The 18,077-nt window shown below is 39.0% G+C and overlaps 1 protein-coding gene across 1 annotated transcript in view; it reads right to left on the minus strand.

Annotated features, from left to right (window-relative positions):
* The window catches only part of RAB38 (RAB38, member RAS oncogene family), a 50,135-nt gene that overhangs the window by 18,035 nt on the left and 14,023 nt on the right, over positions 1-18,077 (minus strand). Inside the window, exon 2 of the mRNA XM_081062996.1 lies at positions 11,496-11,776. Coding sequence (XP_080919122.1) covers positions 11,496-11,776 — 281 coding nt within the window. The remainder of the gene's footprint in view (positions 1-11,495; positions 11,777-18,077) is intronic.

Genomic DNA, 18,077 nt, shown 5'->3' on the forward strand with positions numbered 1-18,077 from the left:
TACACTTTGAAAATTTGACTTTTCTCCTCATGTTTGCCCTTCTTTACAAAAATCTGGAACACAAAAACTTAAACTTATAACCAGGTGAACAAATGGGTTATTATTCTCTTTCCAAGGAACTCTTCCTTTTCAAAGAGACTCATCCAGGGAGAACTGCCCTGATGAGCCCCTTGAGACAGCATCAAAAATTAGGATTCATAAACAGTGTTTCAGAAATATATTATATGGATAACGCTAGGCACTCGATTGCTAACACCCTCTCTTTCATTTTAGGAACCCTGTGGAACATGAACACTAAACGACTTGCCTTATGGTGCTCAAAGATTGTGCCTACACTAGAAAATGCAAAGTGGCCAAGAGTTATACAAGTTCTCAACAAAGAACTTCCTTCCTGTGAAGCAACTTTTGACAGGCAAAATAATTCTCCAAAGATGACTCCACTTCATTTAGTTCAAAGAAATGGATTTACGGCTCTTAATTTTTCTGTCATTGGCTTTTCTACAGTATTCCTAAAACAATCTAATCTCTTCAGAACATCCCCGGACACATCAGGCTAACCTAGTTTTTGCACCATGCCCCAACATGTTAGGTCAGCAAACAGGCTGCTGAGGAGCTGCTGCGGCGGCAACTTCTCACTTATGTCTAATGAGATATTGATTTTTCCCCCAATCCCTGCAGGCTTTCCCAAGGAATCAATACCTCACTAGTCAGGGAAGCAAACGGAGATGAAACAGAAGACCTTGGGAGAGGAGGGCTGTCACCCACAAATCTAAGGGTACTTCAAATATGGCAAACAAGACACATCAGAGAAGGTAAAGGACCACAAAACAGGGACAAACAAAATCAATACTGAAAAATGAAGTAATACAAGGAGGAAGAAGTCAAACATATCTTAGTAACAAAACCCCTCCTGAAACTAGGAAGCAACCCTTTCCAGAAGCTTCTGACAGAGACAGAGCCTTTGCCTATATTTTCCTTTTCTTTTCTTTTCTTTTAAATAGTAGAAGCTGAGAGAGAAAGCACCAGGTCGATCCAGAGTCAATCAGACCTGAGTTTAAATCCTAGTTCTGACACTCACTAGTTGTGACTTTGGGTAAGTTAATTATATCTTGCTGGACTTTAGTTTCCACATTATAAAATGATGAAAAACTAACCCTACTTTTAAAAGAAACTGTAATGAATTAAATTATATAATGACTAACCTTGAGTCAAACATAGATAATCAGTAAAATATCAAAGGACATGGGCACTGTCCAGTTAGACATAGAGGGAATACGTTTATTTCCTTTTCTTACCAAAACTCTAAAAACGTGATTCCAAAGAAACAAAATATTTAAAATAGAATCTCAAGAATTAATAAGAAAATGTGATTCAGCATTCAAGAGATTTCAACACATTTTCAGAAATCTGAAAGTAATGGAGAATAGTAGTAGACTTACTAGGCTGTATACAGCATGACCTAAAGACTATGTAAAGGGAGATATGGACAATTAGAGAGCTCAGTAATTCCCACAGAATCCAAGACCAATATGTTAAGAGTGACTGAAACCAGGGGACTGACCGAAGGTTGCAACAGGAAATGTCAACTGTACCCTTTCCCCATTCTTCCATGTAGAATACCAGCAGCTAGGCATCTATACCCCTAGTCAAATACTGGTTCATCCTCTCAATAAACCATAGAAAAGAGACTTGAGACTCAAGACAAACCAAGTAATTTTCCCATGTAAGTGATATGGAACTAAAAAATGTGTCAACTAAAAGCCTGACGATATGGCAACTGGACTACTACTTCCCTGCCAACTCACAGAACTCTGCCATCTTTACCACTGGCAGGAGAGAAGAGTTCCATGGAGACAAGACCTCCGACAGCTGATATCTGAGCGTCCCCACTGACTACCAATCTAAAGTGAAATCCACTCGTCAACAATCAACACAGTCACTAACCAACAAGCCTACGGATACACACAGAACTTAGTGTCTGATTTTTATAGTCTTATTCCTAAAAATGAATGTTCTGCCAAGGATCATCAGATGTTTAAGAGGAACAATCGATATAAAATAGAATTTTTTAAAAAAATGACTGTAGAAATAACTCTAATGAAATTATCTAATGTAAGAAACAGGAAAAAACTACTTTACAAAACTAATTAGTACTGCACAAATGCAAGAAGTGATTACATTCTTAATGAAGAACAGGATGTTATAAAAAAGAACAATCAGAGAATAGGAAAAAGCTCTTCAAAATTAAAACTATGATTGCTGAAATGAACAATTATAATAAAAGAGTGGAAAGTAAGGCAAAGAAATACAGAAGTTGAAATAAAAATGACAAAGTGCTGAAAATATGAGGGGGAAAAAAGCATAGTAGGTTCACAGACTCAATGCAGGAAGTTACACCGAACCAGGACTTCCATAAAGAAAGAACCAAGTAAATAAAGGGGAGAAAGCTATGAAAGAAATAATATTTTTCAGAACGTAAGTTGAAAGAGCTCCCAGAGGGCCCGGAACATTAAATGAACAAAGGTTCACATAGAACACAGCAACTGTGGAATTTCAGATTACTAGGAATAAAGAGATGATCAAACATCAAGGAAGCTGCCTCGCGTTCAGGTAGAGGTAAGAGCTTCTCCTCCAAGTGCTCGCGCAGCAATCATAGAGGCCACCCATTTTTATGGAACTTCATACTGTATTATAATTATTCATTTACCTGGGTTTTCTTCCAGGAGATGCAGCACTTCTTAATGGGAAGAAACTGTGCCCTTTATCATCAGTGCTCCAGTGCTTAGCGAAATGACAACCTGAATACATAGTAGCTATTCAAGGAATGAATGAATGAGTGAATCAATGAATGAATGAACAAAGGGTAACACAATGTATCTTAACCGGGGAGCATATCAAAATCACCAAAAACCGTTTTCCAAAAGCACATCCTCAGGACCTCCAGATATCTCTGAGAGCAGGGACAAGGCATCTGCAATCTTAACAAGCTCCTCAGGTGTTCCTGATGTCCAACTCTGTTCAGGAATCACTGTCACTGGCTAGAGCTCTGGACTCGATCCGAAGTCTAGGCAGGGTTTCCCCAATGAAAGACAGCAAAAAGACTCTCTGGACCTCTGTTTCATTATTAGTAACAAAGACAAATATGATAGCCATTGTGGGTGTGTGTGGCTCAAATGACAGTAGCTGAAGCAAATGAGATACATGTAAAACAAGATTCTGAGCATTTCAGTGAGGAGAAAACTGCTGAATTCTGGTTCTGGATTGTGAAGGAGGAAGAAGTTAGAGAAGATCCACAGGCTAATGGTAGATTCTTGCAGGGTTTTCTGTGGTATTACCATGCAAAGAATTTCGCAGTTCCCAGTCTAGGGCCCAAGGCATTAAGGGGGACTGTTTCCCTCACCTTAATCCTTCTTCTGTAATTCCCCCTGTACACTGTGTGGCACTACACTTACCCTGCTGTGCAAAGTGTCTCAAGAGCTTTCTGGATGAAAGGAGTTACATAATGTGGAATCCTCCTAGGATATACAGCAGTAAATTAATGTTTCTGCTTCTACTCAGTTCCTTAAGGATGGAAATCCCTCACAAAGGGCAAGAAAAAGAATAATACAATAAGAGAATCTTTGAAAAGAGTTCCTGAGAAGCAGCGCAACAAAAAATTCTGTTCCATCCAATAAACACTAAACAAGAAATCACCCTCCTGTGTCAGCCACTGTGCTGCTACATGACCAGGATTTCCCAGCGCAGAGCAGGGGCCAGGCCTATAAAGAAAGACGTGTAACACAATGTGGTAAGAGACAGGAGAGACTACCTGAGGCTCAGTAACAGATGATACTTGAGCCAAGTCATAGAAAGAGTGTGATACAGGTGAATAACTGAAGGAAGCATGTTCCCGGCAGGGGGAATACAGAGATGTGAACAGAGAACTTGATGTTTAATGTCACTGGAGGATAAATGGAAGGATGGAGTAGCCAGAAATAGGCCAGGCAAGGCAGAAAAGAGCCTCAGTTTGGGATTATCTGTGATCAGGAACAAGGGGTGTCTGAAGGATGAGTGACTGTGTATAGGGGTGTATGGCTTGGAGGTCTGGATGGATGTGACATCTCTCAGTCAGATGATCTGATTTGCAGAAAGGCTGATGACTTCAGTTTCAGACATGTTAGGTTTGAAGAGCTGTGTGGGTGATGTCCAGATAGAGATCCAGAGGGATATGGAAGTCTGAAGTTTGGGAAAAAAGTCATGGCTGGAGATAGAGATCCCGGAGGAAAGCTGACTCCAGAAGCAGAATCTGATTGTATTTAATCATTCCATGGAGTTGGGAACAGAAGACATGGTCTACTAGTGAAGACAAGGTGCCACATTCAGTCGCAGTCTGCACCCAACTGCACCCAGGCAATGTTTTCATTCCCAAAGGCACCGGGACTCTCCCTAATTTTGCTATCTCCCGTCACCTACACTTTCCCACACAGATCATCTCTGCTTCAGATTAAGCTCAAGATAAGGACAGAGTCCAAGATAGGACAGAGTCTCAGGTGCATCCTTCCTCCTTGAAATTTGGAGAGACCTGCACATGGGTCTTTTCCTTCAAACATTTTTACAGAAATAATTATAATGGGGAGCTAGGAGAGAATGACATATGTAGCACATTCCCTCCTGCACACACAGAGCTACGGTTAGATCCACTGAGGGCCCATTTCTATTTCCCTACAAAGTCTGAGTCACAGTTGGATTACAGATTATCTAGTAATTAAAAGCATAGACCTAGAAAGCCTCTGGAGAAGTAATTAAAGATAAAAATTTAATGTTATTATTAATTTTTACTGATTCTTAAACAGGTAAGTAACTTGAGTTTGAGACTCTTGTACTTAAGCTACACTCAACTTCAAGAAACAATTCCATTTTTCATGTAAGACATTAAGAATTTGTCAGCACGATGATTCAAATAGTTGTACTACAGGCTAGTGGTCATTCTATGAAATGATCATGACTATTAAACATTTCCGTTAAATGATACCTCCTAACTTTGCTGATTTTAGATTTCACATTGGGCCCTTCCCTTTATGTCCCGAAGCATATAACCAGCTCTAATCAGATCAGCTAAAAATACAGGGTTAAATGTCTTGTAACCAATTATGCCAGTGGAGGCACAGACTACAACTTCATCTGAATTCTTTGGTGATGGGTGCATGAAACTTGGAATACCTACTTCCCCTAGGGAATTTTTAAAATAAAACATTTTAAGGATAAGAACTGGCACCTGATAGCACGATCTGAACACAGAGAGGGCTTAATATATATCGTTCATGGCACAGACCTGGACATTCAATACAAATTGTGTTGAATCGATGAATGCACGGTGACTGCCTAAAATTTTTTCATAGTCTGACATTTAAAAATTGGGAATAATCAGAGACGGTTCACTACTCAACTTAAAAATAAACGGATTTTAAAAAATGATGTTCTATATTCCATCCATTACAAAATGAATTAGAATAACTATCTACCCATACCCAAGTGTAATTATCTGTGCATTTCCAGTTTGTATAAATACATTATGTTTCTAAGTGCATATTTTCTAGAAGCCTATAAAAAAGAAATGGTGTGTGATAGTACTCTTCAAGTAGCTTCCAGAAAACTAGCCACTTCTTAACTGCTATATATTTCAGCTTGCAGAGCAATTAAAAATAATAATAAAAGCTCGGTAAACTCAAGAAAACACAGAAAACGTTCCCTCTACACAAGAATTCTAGGCCATCAATCTCTAAATGTGTTCCACTATTTTGTTAAGTGTTCTGTGACCAAAAACATTTAGAAACTGCTGTGTGGTGTAGTCCCCTTGTCAAGCAGATAGTGAAAAAGCCGTTCTGTTTATGATATACCATCACTTTAGAAATCCACCGACAAAGGACATATCTTGATTTAGAAATGTCATCATATGAAGGGGCAAAACGTATATGCTTGAATCAAAGAAATAAGGTAGTAAGTATACAACTTTAGGGAAATCACCTAAGTCTGAACTTTTTTTTCTTTAAAATAGTCATAATATTAATGTCTACTTTATAGGATCGTGTTAAGGATCAAATGAGTTCATACACGTAAAAATATCTGCACAAAGTTAACAGGTAGCAAACAACAAGAAACATAACCATTGTTTATGTTTTTCTTTAAAATTGTTATAATGTTAATGCCTACCTTATAGGATCGTGATAAGGATTGAATGAGTTCATACGAGTAAAAATATCTGCACAAAGTTAACATACAGTAAGCAGCAAGAAACATAGTCATTGTTATTACTGGAGATTGAGAATGCCCCTTAAAACATCTAAGTCCTGAAAAGTTCTGCAGCAAGGGAAGTGGTTGTTTAAGTCGTTTTTCTCAAATGTATTTGACCATGTATATTAATCCGGCTTCTCAGTTGTAAGATACAGAAGCTGTATCAACATTCAAGAATGTTGCGTAGCTTACAGAATTATTCAGTTGTCTAGAGAAACAGGTTCGAAACTAAACATCCAGAAACTCAAACCTCTCATAGAACAGGCCTGATGAGTACACTCTGAAGCCACCACTGAGCGCGACTAGGTCTTGTAATCTGAGTCTCTCTGAGGAACTCACTAGAATGCAACTGTTCCTGGGACCAGCAGTGATCTGTTTCTGGGTCAAGCACAGGAGTCTGTGACCTCTGCAGTCTATTAAGGGTGGGGTCTGTTCAGCCACCACCCTCCCCAGAAAACATGGATTCAGCGTTACACCTTCTTCTTCTAGCAGCTCACTTCTGAATCAGAATGATTGGTGAACTCTAAGCTATGCGCCTGTGCCCTAGCTGCAAAGAAAGCAAAAGAAGAAAGTTTTATGGGTGCTTCCTGGGGAGGTGAGGCTCCCATGACTAAAAGTTCCCCAAAGATAGCAAATGTGTCTAATCGTTGCTGGAAAGCCAAAACACACGACACATATCCACTACACTGTGAAACGCCTACTCCTCTCCCTAAAAATCTAGCAACTTCCTACAGAGAACACTATCGGATATATTCCTTCTCTCTGCAGGACACACATCCACATTTTTCTTTTTAGCTTCACAGAAGAGCTAAAATTGAGTGTAGTTTAATGTAAGAAAGCTTTCCTAGGGCACACATTCATCGTAGAACATTCTGAGAAGAGGGAGGGCCTAAAAAGTCACTTTAAGTAGGACAGACACAGCCAAGGATATCTGCCAGGAGTGGGGTGCTGCAGTTATTTCTGTGACTTTGGTTCCTGTCGTGACTAGTGGATAGATAACACTTGCTCCATTTACACTGGCATTTTCCTGGTGTCCTGTTTCTGAACACAGCACACACAAATCATTGTACCATAAAAGCACGATGGAACCACTTGGAAAGGGTTGAGATAGAAACAGACCCTTGTGCTGACGTAGCTTTCGTGTGCTTCAGAGCCAGATACAGATGGTGACACCCAGACCAGTGGATGGGTTGTGGGAATAGATAATAGGGATGGTGCTAATGCTGCTGCTGCTGCTGCTGCTGCTGCTGCTGCTGCTGCTGCTGCTGCTGCTGCTGCTGATGGTGATGATGATGATGATGATGTGTGTGTGTGTGTGTGTGTGTGTGTGATGAGACATAACACATCTAGGAACCCCACATACATTATGTCACTTCTTGCTCACAACAATGCTAGAAGGTGTGTGGGTGGCTACAGTCAGAGAGTGAATCTAAAAGGAGAAACTGGTAGAGATTCAAACAATGGACACCAACATGCACCAGGCAAATGAGTCTGCAGGTAGCAAGTCCCTGTCAGTTACTGAAATGGGCCCAGAAGACAGGACTCCCAACTTTGGGGATGCACTAACAAGATCAGGCCAGTGCCCTCATTCTAAAGAGATAAATCTACTAAAGCATATTCTAAAGACCGGGCTTGGGCCAAGGAATGAATAAATTAGTCATTCATAGAGCTCAGGTGTGATGTGGGCAGGGTGATGTATTGGAACTCCTGAACTATAGGGTGACCATGTAAATTTAAGTTACAAACCAGGAACGGGGGTGTTGTTAATAATTAGGCATAAGCTAGGCATGTTCCAGGAAAATGGGACATGTGATCACCTCAGTGACATAGTACCTTGCCTTGTGACTCCAAAGGTAGAGCGGAAGTAAAGGTGGCTGAGAAAGGGAAAGAATGCAGTGGTTGAAAACCAAAGCAAACCTGACTTAAAAGAGACTGTGTTTCTTTTCTTTCCTTTGGTTTTAATATTCAAAGAGATGATGTGAAAAATTGGAGATGCTAGCATACATTTAATTGTTTTCTCTTAATCCACAGCCAGAGGCTGCCATGACTATTCCAGCAACATCAAGAAGCACGAAAACCTACATGGTACATTACTCCAAAAGACTGAAGAGCAAAAGGGTAAATTTGCCTGGGCGGTAGGGTCAGCCACAAGATGGAGGCGGGTCTCAATAACTAACTCCTCTAATACCCGGCTAGCTTCAGCTTCACAGATGGCCAAGCAGATGGTGATCCCACAGGATTTCAGCCTTTGGCTCATCAGAAATTTAGAAGGTGGGGAGGGGGGCAGGAAATCAGATGTTTATCACTGGGTTGATTATGACGTCACTCAAGAGGACTCTAATTGTTAGTAGATTCACTTTCTAAGAGAAAGATCTCTATGGGAAAACTTCCCTGATCCCAAATGTAATCAAAGAATGAATGGGTACCTGTCTCCAAATGCTGCCATCTTAGCTTCAGGGTGACAGTTTGATTCGGGCCTCTGTTTTGTAAATGTGGTAATACTATCCTCAGAAAGTAAGCAGAGCTTTATCAGATGCTTTAAAAAAAGACTGAATAGTTGACTCTCCAGCTTGTCAATGCTGCAGTATTATTCCTGAGCTTCTAGGCATTGACTTTGAATACTAACCTAGCACCAGGAAGCCATTTTCATTATTAAGACATTCAGAGGGGGAATTTCAATAGCAATATAAATGGAGGGAAGAGGGACATTGAATGTGGGTTCTGCCTCTTACAATGTAGCCTTGTAGCCTCTTGGTTATATTAATGGTTGAGTGCATTTTAGGCTTATGAAATTCCTTCTACCCTTTCTCTGTACAAAGCTTCTCATCAAAGTTTACATTTGCAGGGATTTACAGGATTAGAAATCTCCAGCATGTAAGTATGATGGGTCAGCCAGGCCTTAAGTTAATAAACATCACGCCCATAAGCATAGTTGGACACTGCAACGGTTGAGCAAGGAAAAGTCAGAGTGAGATTTTTCCCCACAAATTCATAAACTTCTTCCTTTCTTTTTGTTTTTTTGCTAGCACTTATTCAGTATACAGCACTCTACACATTTTATTTATGTTTTGTTGTTATTGTTATACATGAAGTCAGGATTCTTTCTGTTTTGTAAATATCTCTATTCCCAGTGGCTGGTACATAACAGGTGTTCAATAATATTTGTTGAATGAACAAATGATGGAAGATTCCTCTTTCCATACAAATATGAGTCATTCAATCTAGTTTGCCCTTCAAACATAAAGTAATCAATTGAGAAAGGTAGTTCTCAAAAATCCTAGTCTTTTACCATGGTACCTGGAGGCTTCCAGGCTGGAGAGTGACTCAAAAGAAAGGAATTTGAATGAAGATACAGGAGCTATGGAGTGAAATGAAATTTGAGTGTGGGGCTAAGCAATAGGAGAATAGGTGAATTAACCCACACTTGGGAATTTTTTAAAAAGCCAGACTAACATTCAAGAATCAGACTATAAAAAATATAACGTTTTTTAAATTGTGTGTAATGTAACCATACCTGTGAATTTTGCTCTACCTGCCTCTCTTTACAATAAGTTCTTCAAACAAACAAACCCAAAAAGTTCAGTAACAGCCAGAAAGTAGAAAATGATACTGTGTCCTGAATCAAAGGAAAAATCCCTAAGAAATGAGGCCCGAATCAGGAAGACAAGGAACTGAGATGTAATAACTTCTAAACATAAGACCAGCTTAGAGACAGCACAGAGAGAACATAGGCATTAAGACTCTCCATGAAATGGCAGAAAGAAAACAAAACAAAACAACGTCCCAACTATGACAGAAAAAATGGCACCACCACCCTCTTTTCCCTGTCATCTCTCAATCCAAGCAATTGCTTAATCCTGCTGGTGTTTACACTTTAGTAATAGTCTCAAATCAGGTTTTTCTTTCATATCCCTAAAGCCATTACCTTCATTCAAAGACTTGTCATTTTCCCATAGGAATGCAATAATTACCATGTCACTGTCTCCAGGTTTACAAACTTCCAAGCTATCTTTCCCTAGTCCCCAGGGCAAATCTGACCATTCCACTTTCCAACCTAAAACCAGTCAGAGGCTCCTCCCCGGCCTATTAGAATATTGTCCTTTCAAGTTATATTTTCAGATCATTCCCTAATGATATGCACAAATGTTCACAATAAGGACTAAACGTAAATTCGATAAGTACACAGATAATGCCTATCTTATTCACAGCTGAACCTCAAACAACTAACACAATTCTTGTGTTCCACAAGTATTTAATATGTGTTCCATAAATACATAAAGGTGTAAAAATCGTGATGTAAAACTATGCAGAATGCAATCCTAAGAATGTAAAACACATATATATGTATTTATATGCATAGAGAAAATACCAGAAAATATAGCAAAACATTTATTTTTGTGTTTTTTTTAATTTTCAAAATTTACCGTGAATTATTTTTTTTCTCTCTGATACTGAGATACAACAATATAAACAAAAACAAAAGGGAGAAGAGTAAAAACCATGCACCTAACAAATCAGATAACAGCGTGGGACATAATAGGAAGTATAACACCCTCACCATACGACATCAGATTCTTCATCTACCCAACCTGACGCTGCCCTCACTTCCTGCTACTCCTTGCCACGCAGGTGAATGAATAGTGCCAAAACACACTATGTTCCTCACATTTCTACTTGCCATCTCCTCTTTCAACCCACTATTCTAATGTTCCCAATGGGACAGTCTGTGTTCTTGCCATCTTTTCATTTTTAGGGCAAAGCACAATTCCTGGTACAGAAGAACGTATTAAATGCTGATGGAGTATATTAATTAATACATGAATAAGCCAGAAACACTGAGCATGAGGCCCATTTCTTTCAGTTACTCTAAAATCATACTTACCTAATAGGGTAGTTGTGAGGACTGAATGAGGAAATGCATGGAGATAACATGTGCCTGACACATAATAAGCACTCAATAAATGAGCACAGTTATTAACTATTATCAACACGACCATGTATCACTTACTTTGCTCCCTTAGCCACAATCATCATAAATTGTGGATAATAATTCCTGTCCTGCACACGTACTCATCCATTTGAGATGAGAAAGAGCTTACAGCAGTTTGGGAATAATAAATCACTAGACAGACACATATTATGATGATTATGATGATGAAAATGATTACATGACATTTTCTTTGTGATCTTGTCTACAATAAGTTTATCCTGTAAGGTCACATTACCTTTGCTGATGTTTCGAACCATCCTACGAAACCATGCTCCTTGCAGAACTGCTCCATCTTGAGGCCATTGTTCATGAGCATACCCTTCCCCTGGTCACATTTGTTGGCCAACAAAACCACTGAAACTGGTTTGCCATTAGGGAGACTTAACTTTGAGTCCAAATCATTTTTCCACTTTGTCACTGCTTCAAATGTAGCGGGCCTGGTGACATCGAAGACAATAAATGCACCCATGGCTTCTCGGTAGTAGACCCTTGTCATGTTTCCAAATCTTTCTTGACCTATCACCAAAAACACATAGAAATCAAAGACTTATTACAATAGCAAACCAAATCATATATTGTAACCTTAGGAAGCCTCCATTATGAGCAGATCACTCAGTCAAGTGCTTCATTGCTCATATTTAAAGAATGAGCTAAATATGCACCCATGCAGTTTTGTTCTTGATCTTTGAGTCCAGAGGGGAGTCGTTCATTTAACAAGTATTTATTGAAGCTTCTGTGTATCATAAAATGTTCTAGGACTGTGCTAAGACAGTATCCTACAAGCCACACGTGGCTACTTACGTTTAAATTCCTTAAAGCTAATTAACATTTAAAATTCACTTCCTCAGTCACACTAGCTAGCTACTTCAACTGTTCAATAACCACATGTGGTTAGCGCTACAATATTACATAACTCCAATATGGAACATTACCATTATCACAGAATGTTCTGTGGGACAACAGTGTTCTCGATACATGAGATTAAAATATGAAAATCCCTACTGTCATGTCATGGAGCTTACATTTTAGTGGAACAATAAATTATAAATGATAAGCACAATAAATAACTACATGATGTAGTATGTTAAAAAGGTAGCCACAGTCAACTCCAATTAAGGGTAACAGTCAAGTAGACATAGCTAGCATTTGTTGTATGCTTACTAACCATCAGAAATGTGATTTACATAAACTATCATGAAGGTACAATCATTATCCCCATTTTAAAGTAAGAAAATTTAGACTTAGTGAGGTTAAGTAACTCGCTCAAATTATACAGATCGATAAGCTTGGGAAGTCAGAATTCAAATCAGAGTTTTTTGAATCCACAGTTGAAAGCAATTTACCAACATTGAACATTCTCAACTACTAAACCATAGTCTTGTACTAGCTCTTCTCCAGGTTTATGTTCCAGAAGTGTCCCATTCAACTCAATTAAACAGATAATAGGTACTTATGTGTCAACGCCAGTCTCTGGGTGACATGCTAGGAATACAACAGTGAACTAGATGACCTGTATCCTTAAATAGTCTGCAATCTACTGGATGAGGAAAGTATTCTGCTACAGAAAGAGTGGGAGGGGGAGAAAAGAAAAAGGGGGAGGACGGAAAAAAACAAGAAAGGGGATTGGTCTTATTTAGATCAATCCGCTAGAATTAGTTTTGCTCTGATTCTAAATTTTCTAACTGAATATTGGCAAATTTCTTAAACACCTTAAGTTGAGCTTTCCTCATCTGCAAAATGCCAATAACAATATTTACCACTAAGGGTTGTCCTGATAATTAAATGAATTAACGTATGTAAAACACCCAGCAGAATACCTTAAAACTACCTGGTTACTTGAGTTTTCCCTCCCTTTCTCCAGCACGTTAAAAATTATGAAAGACAATGTGATATAGGTAGTGAAATCATAATTCCAGACCAGACTTTATAATAAAAAAATACAGGTAATTCAGCTGATTAACAAAAATGCACAAAACCCTATTGCTTGTCACTCTGGTGTACTAGTAATTGCTGAAGACAAGGGCTGAGACTGGGTTTATATTTTCTGAATCAAAAATCTCCAGAAGTGTGTGACCAGCCAAAGAACTTTTATTCTAACTTGGGCATTTATCTTCAGATTCCTATAAAGCTAAACAAATTAAAACAAAGTATGTATTCAATAAGCCAGCTTATCTTCAAAAGAATAAACTGCTAAAACTGGCATGGATCTAAGAACATATAGGTCAATATACCTCTAAGAACAATTTACACTTAAGTTTGAGCTCGAGGTCTTGTGATAAGTTTTAATGGAAGTTACCAAACTCTTTTGTAGGCTGTTACGTGCATATGAGCATCAGCATTGCAGATTGTGAGAGAAAAATCCATAACCCTAAGCACTTAGTGGAAATGCACGAAGGTCAAGGGTTCCTGTCCTAGTATGTGAGTGAGCCTGTGTGCTCAAGTACGTAACACTGGAAAGAACATTTTGTCAGGACCAGCACATGATGATCCTCAAATATTTCTTATATGGGTTATACCACAGAGGCCTTTTTATTTTTCATTCTCACAGTTGTCCGGTCAATAAAAGAAGGGGGTATAATACTCTTCATATGACAAAAGCCACAGGTACACTTTCCTTTTCTCAAATGAGTTTTAAATGTATTTTCTTTCTTCCTTTTGTATTTTGGGTTGGTTTGTTTGTTTGTTTCTGATGCAAACAGTGATCTCCTTTGATACCACTCACAGTGGCCATGACATTTCAGGAAGGGGGGGAGGGAGTGAGGAAAGCCCTCTGTGATTATTCAGGCCTCTGAAGGCCTCTAGGCTTTGGAAGGATGTCTTATGATCTCTTTTAGGGAACTAATCAGACGAAGGGCAAAGTCATGGGTTATTCAATAATCTACTTGTCCAGAGGCTTTCATAGCAGAGTAAAGCTGTCCTCAAGAAGAAAGATTTTACATTTTGACTATAAGGCAAAGGGTCATTTTCAAGACTATGCAAAACAGCAATATATAGGTTTAACACCTTCATAAGAATTCAAAAAAGAAATGTGTATGTGTGTGTGTGTGTGTGTGTGTGTGTGTGTGTGTTGCGCACGCACGCGCGGGTGTATGTGTTTGAGTTTGTGAGGGTATGTGTGTCAGATGATAAACAAGATGGAAAAAAGTATGTTTCTAGAAAGAAAAGACCTTTGTTCATTGAGGTCACTGGGCCGGCGGACTTGGACAGTTTGTATTTTTGGCGGTCTAGCAAGAGGCCACATTCAGACCAAGGCACTTCTACTATTCACATTTTATCATTCGTATCCTGTCAGCTGACAGCACTCCCTGCTGTTTTTTATTAAAAGATGAGAACCATGTGACTTTTAGTGAGTGCTTACATGTGGGCAAAATAGAGACCTGATGAATTTATCATAGGTAATTTACTTTAAAAAAACACACCAAACAACCATAATTCAAAAATCACCCTTGAGGTTAAATCACTCATTCAAAAGACACGTAGTGCATGGCAAATATGGTCTAGGCTCTGTGTTTTGTGCTGCAAATACATAGTTTTTGTTCTCGAGGAACTTCTAAACTAAGAAGCGTCAGTGGACACATGCACTGAAAATGATCCAATCCTCCATGTAGGTCCCTGCTTTTCTCAGTCTCTAAACACCTACTCCATAGCAATGTGGATGTGGCTGATGATTCAGCTTTCAGCTTGGAGGGAGAGTAAATAACAAAGCAATCAGCTGAATCTCAACAAATACAAGGGCTGTAATAACAATCTGGATAACCTTACTGCAGAAATCACTAACTTAAAGGGTCAGAAGATACAGGTCTTAATTTTAATCACCGGCCACCAGTGCAGCCTTAGACACATATATTTCTTTCCCTGAGACTCAGTTTTCTTATCTGTAAAATGAAGTTGTTCTGACTGATCTCTATGGTTCCTTCCTGCTTTCATGCCTTCTAGCTAGCCCTGTGATATCGCCAGTAAATCAACACTTGTCTCTGTCTCAACTGCCTGAAATGATCAATTTGTGTCACGGACTCGGCTAAAAATACACACAAGCCATACTGCGTATTTAATGATATTTTCAGTTGGTAATTAGTTCTATATAGATGCTCTCAGTGCGCAAAACCAAGCAGTGAATCTTCTCGACGGGCATCAAAACAAGAGGAAATATGTCAGGTTTTCGATTAACCAACTAGCTCTGTGACCTCATATTAGTCACTTTACCATACTGAACCTCAGTTCCCTCACTGGTAAAATAAGGAAACTGGATTGCATGGCCTACACTAAATTCATTCTTGCTTCTGGCAACCCCCTGTAATGACCAACACGCCCCCATCCCAGATGCAGGCTTCTATATCCCCACCTCTTACTCCCCTTGTGTATCTCAGTCCCGTTCATAGCACCATCATCCTCATCTGATGGGTATTTATCCAAAGGAAATGAAATCACTGCCGGAAAGAGATCCACACAGTCCCCCAGCGTGGTACCTTGAAGTCATCTTCCAACTCCTTTCTCACCCCATACCCAAAGGGTCTCCAAAGTCCTACCGACACTTCTATTTCAGAAGTGGCTCTTCACCTGCCCCCTCCTCTCCGTCAGCATTGCCAGCACTCCAGTCCAGGCCCTCACTGCTTCTCACCTAGACCTCTGACAGCTCCCTACCTGGGTCTCTCAGCATCTCAGTTCCCATAACTCCTCCCACTCTCCCTTAAAGTAAATACCAGGGGTGCCAAAAAAAATGTATACAAGTGGACACTTTGGGCAACGTTGCTCAAGCAGTAGTTTGCCATAATCAGAAGTGTCTGGACGCTGATGGTAACCACTTTGAGCACCTCTCGTCATTGCAGAAGTCAAACGTGACTTGTATTCATCTTCTGTTATGGGTACATATTGAGTATTACAATTTTAATACAGTTTTCCTTTCTTAAGATGTGTATACCTTTTTTTGGCACTCTCTGTATAAATATAAACACAGGTATTCAGACAATTGCCATTCTCCAGCATAGGAAATCATCTGATGGGTATTTATCTAAAGGAAATGAAATCACTACCTGTAAGAGATACCTGCTCACCCACGGTCATTGCAATATTATTGAAAGTGGCCAAGACATGGAAAAAACCTAAGTGTCCATTAACAGATGAATGAATAAAAAAAATGTGGTGTACACACACACACACACACACACACACACACACAGAGGGATATTGCTAGGCCATAAAAAAGGAGGAAATCTTGCCTTTTATGAAAACATGGGCCAATGCTATGAGAGCATTATGCTAGAAAAGTCAGGAAGAGAAAGACAAATACTGTAATGATTTCTTATATGTGGAATCTAAGAAAGCCAAACACATGGAAAGAAAGAGTACAATGGTGGTTGCCAGGTGCTGAGGATGGGGGAATGGGGAGATGTTAGTCAAAGGGTATAAACTTTCAGTTCTAAGATGAATAAGTTCCAGGCATCTAATGTATAGTATGGTGACTGTAGGTATGTTTTAATGTTGTAAATCCGAGGCCTATTTCTTCACCTTTTGGATATAGTAATAGCTCAAGATATTATGGGAGAAATAAACTGAAATAAAGATTCCTTCTTCCTCTAACATACAAAATTGCAATGTATTCATGAACTAGTGCTTCATATGAATGCATTTATTCTGTATTGTACTTTCATTTCCAGCAAATAATCAATACATGTTCAATGATGGAGAAAAGTAACATTATTCTAACAGGTTTATGTGCCCATCTGTTGCAACAAGTTTCAGACTGGAATGCCATTTTTTTTTTACAATAATTTTCATCTTTTTAAGAAATAATCCCTTGGAATCAATTTACTCTATTCCATATATATATATATATATATATATATATATATATATATATATATATATATATATATATATGGGGTCATGGCACAAACAGTGGAGCCAAAAGTGTCACCAAAATATGCTCTTTATTTCCAGAGAGTAATAGTATGAAAAGCAGAACATAAAACCAAAAGTTAAGTATAGACCTTGCACAAGGATCTGAAGAAAAAAATAAAACTATCCAGTTTATAGGATGATCAAATGGCCACTAAACTTACTATGGCTTAAACTGGCTTTGAAGGCTCTGGAGAACCCACTAGGATCTGAGTCAGGCTGACATCTTGGTGGGCGAGGTTTTCTCCAGTTTTTCAGAGCTCATCTGAGCCTCGGCAATGGTTCTGAAACATTTTCATATTCTTTCTTCACTTCTTTGCTCCACCAAATCATTGTTAGAAAAGTATCAATCAATCACCATTCTTCCAAGTCACCTAGGTGTATATCCCGCAATTAACCTTGTATAATCTTCCCATTCAAAGTTACTCACCTCACCCTAGCCAGAAGCAAGTTTCCGTAGCCCCCATGGCTGATACTGTACTTTGTACAGTAAGCGTTCAATAAAGTCTCCTTGCTAAGTGAATGATTAATGCATAATTCTGTACCCATTCCCAGGGGATACCGGCAGGCTTAACGAGTCTCTAAGGGCCATCCTCTGCCATGTCTCTTGTTTTCATCACTTTCTTTCTACCATCATTGATGTCACCTTAGGATTGTCTCATGTCGTCTCATCCATTCATTTAACAAAAAATGTTGAATGCCTATTGTTTTCCTATTCTAACAACTGTTCTAACAACTAGGAAAATAAAATTGAAAATCCTTGCCCATGTGAACATTACATTCTAGTGAAAAAAGATAAACAGTAAATTAAAAAGTAAGCAAGATACATATAATATCACAGTATCTGGTGAAAAGTGCTACGGAGAAAAATAAAGCAGGAAAAGAGAAAAGGGTATGTGAGTGGAGAGGGCAAAGTTAAGCA

The sequence above is a fragment of the Rhinolophus hipposideros genome, assembly GCF_964194185.1.
Source record: "Rhinolophus hipposideros genome assembly, chromosome: 10".
In the NCBI taxonomy this organism is placed as follows: Eukaryota; Metazoa; Chordata; class Mammalia; order Chiroptera; family Rhinolophidae; genus Rhinolophus; species Rhinolophus hipposideros.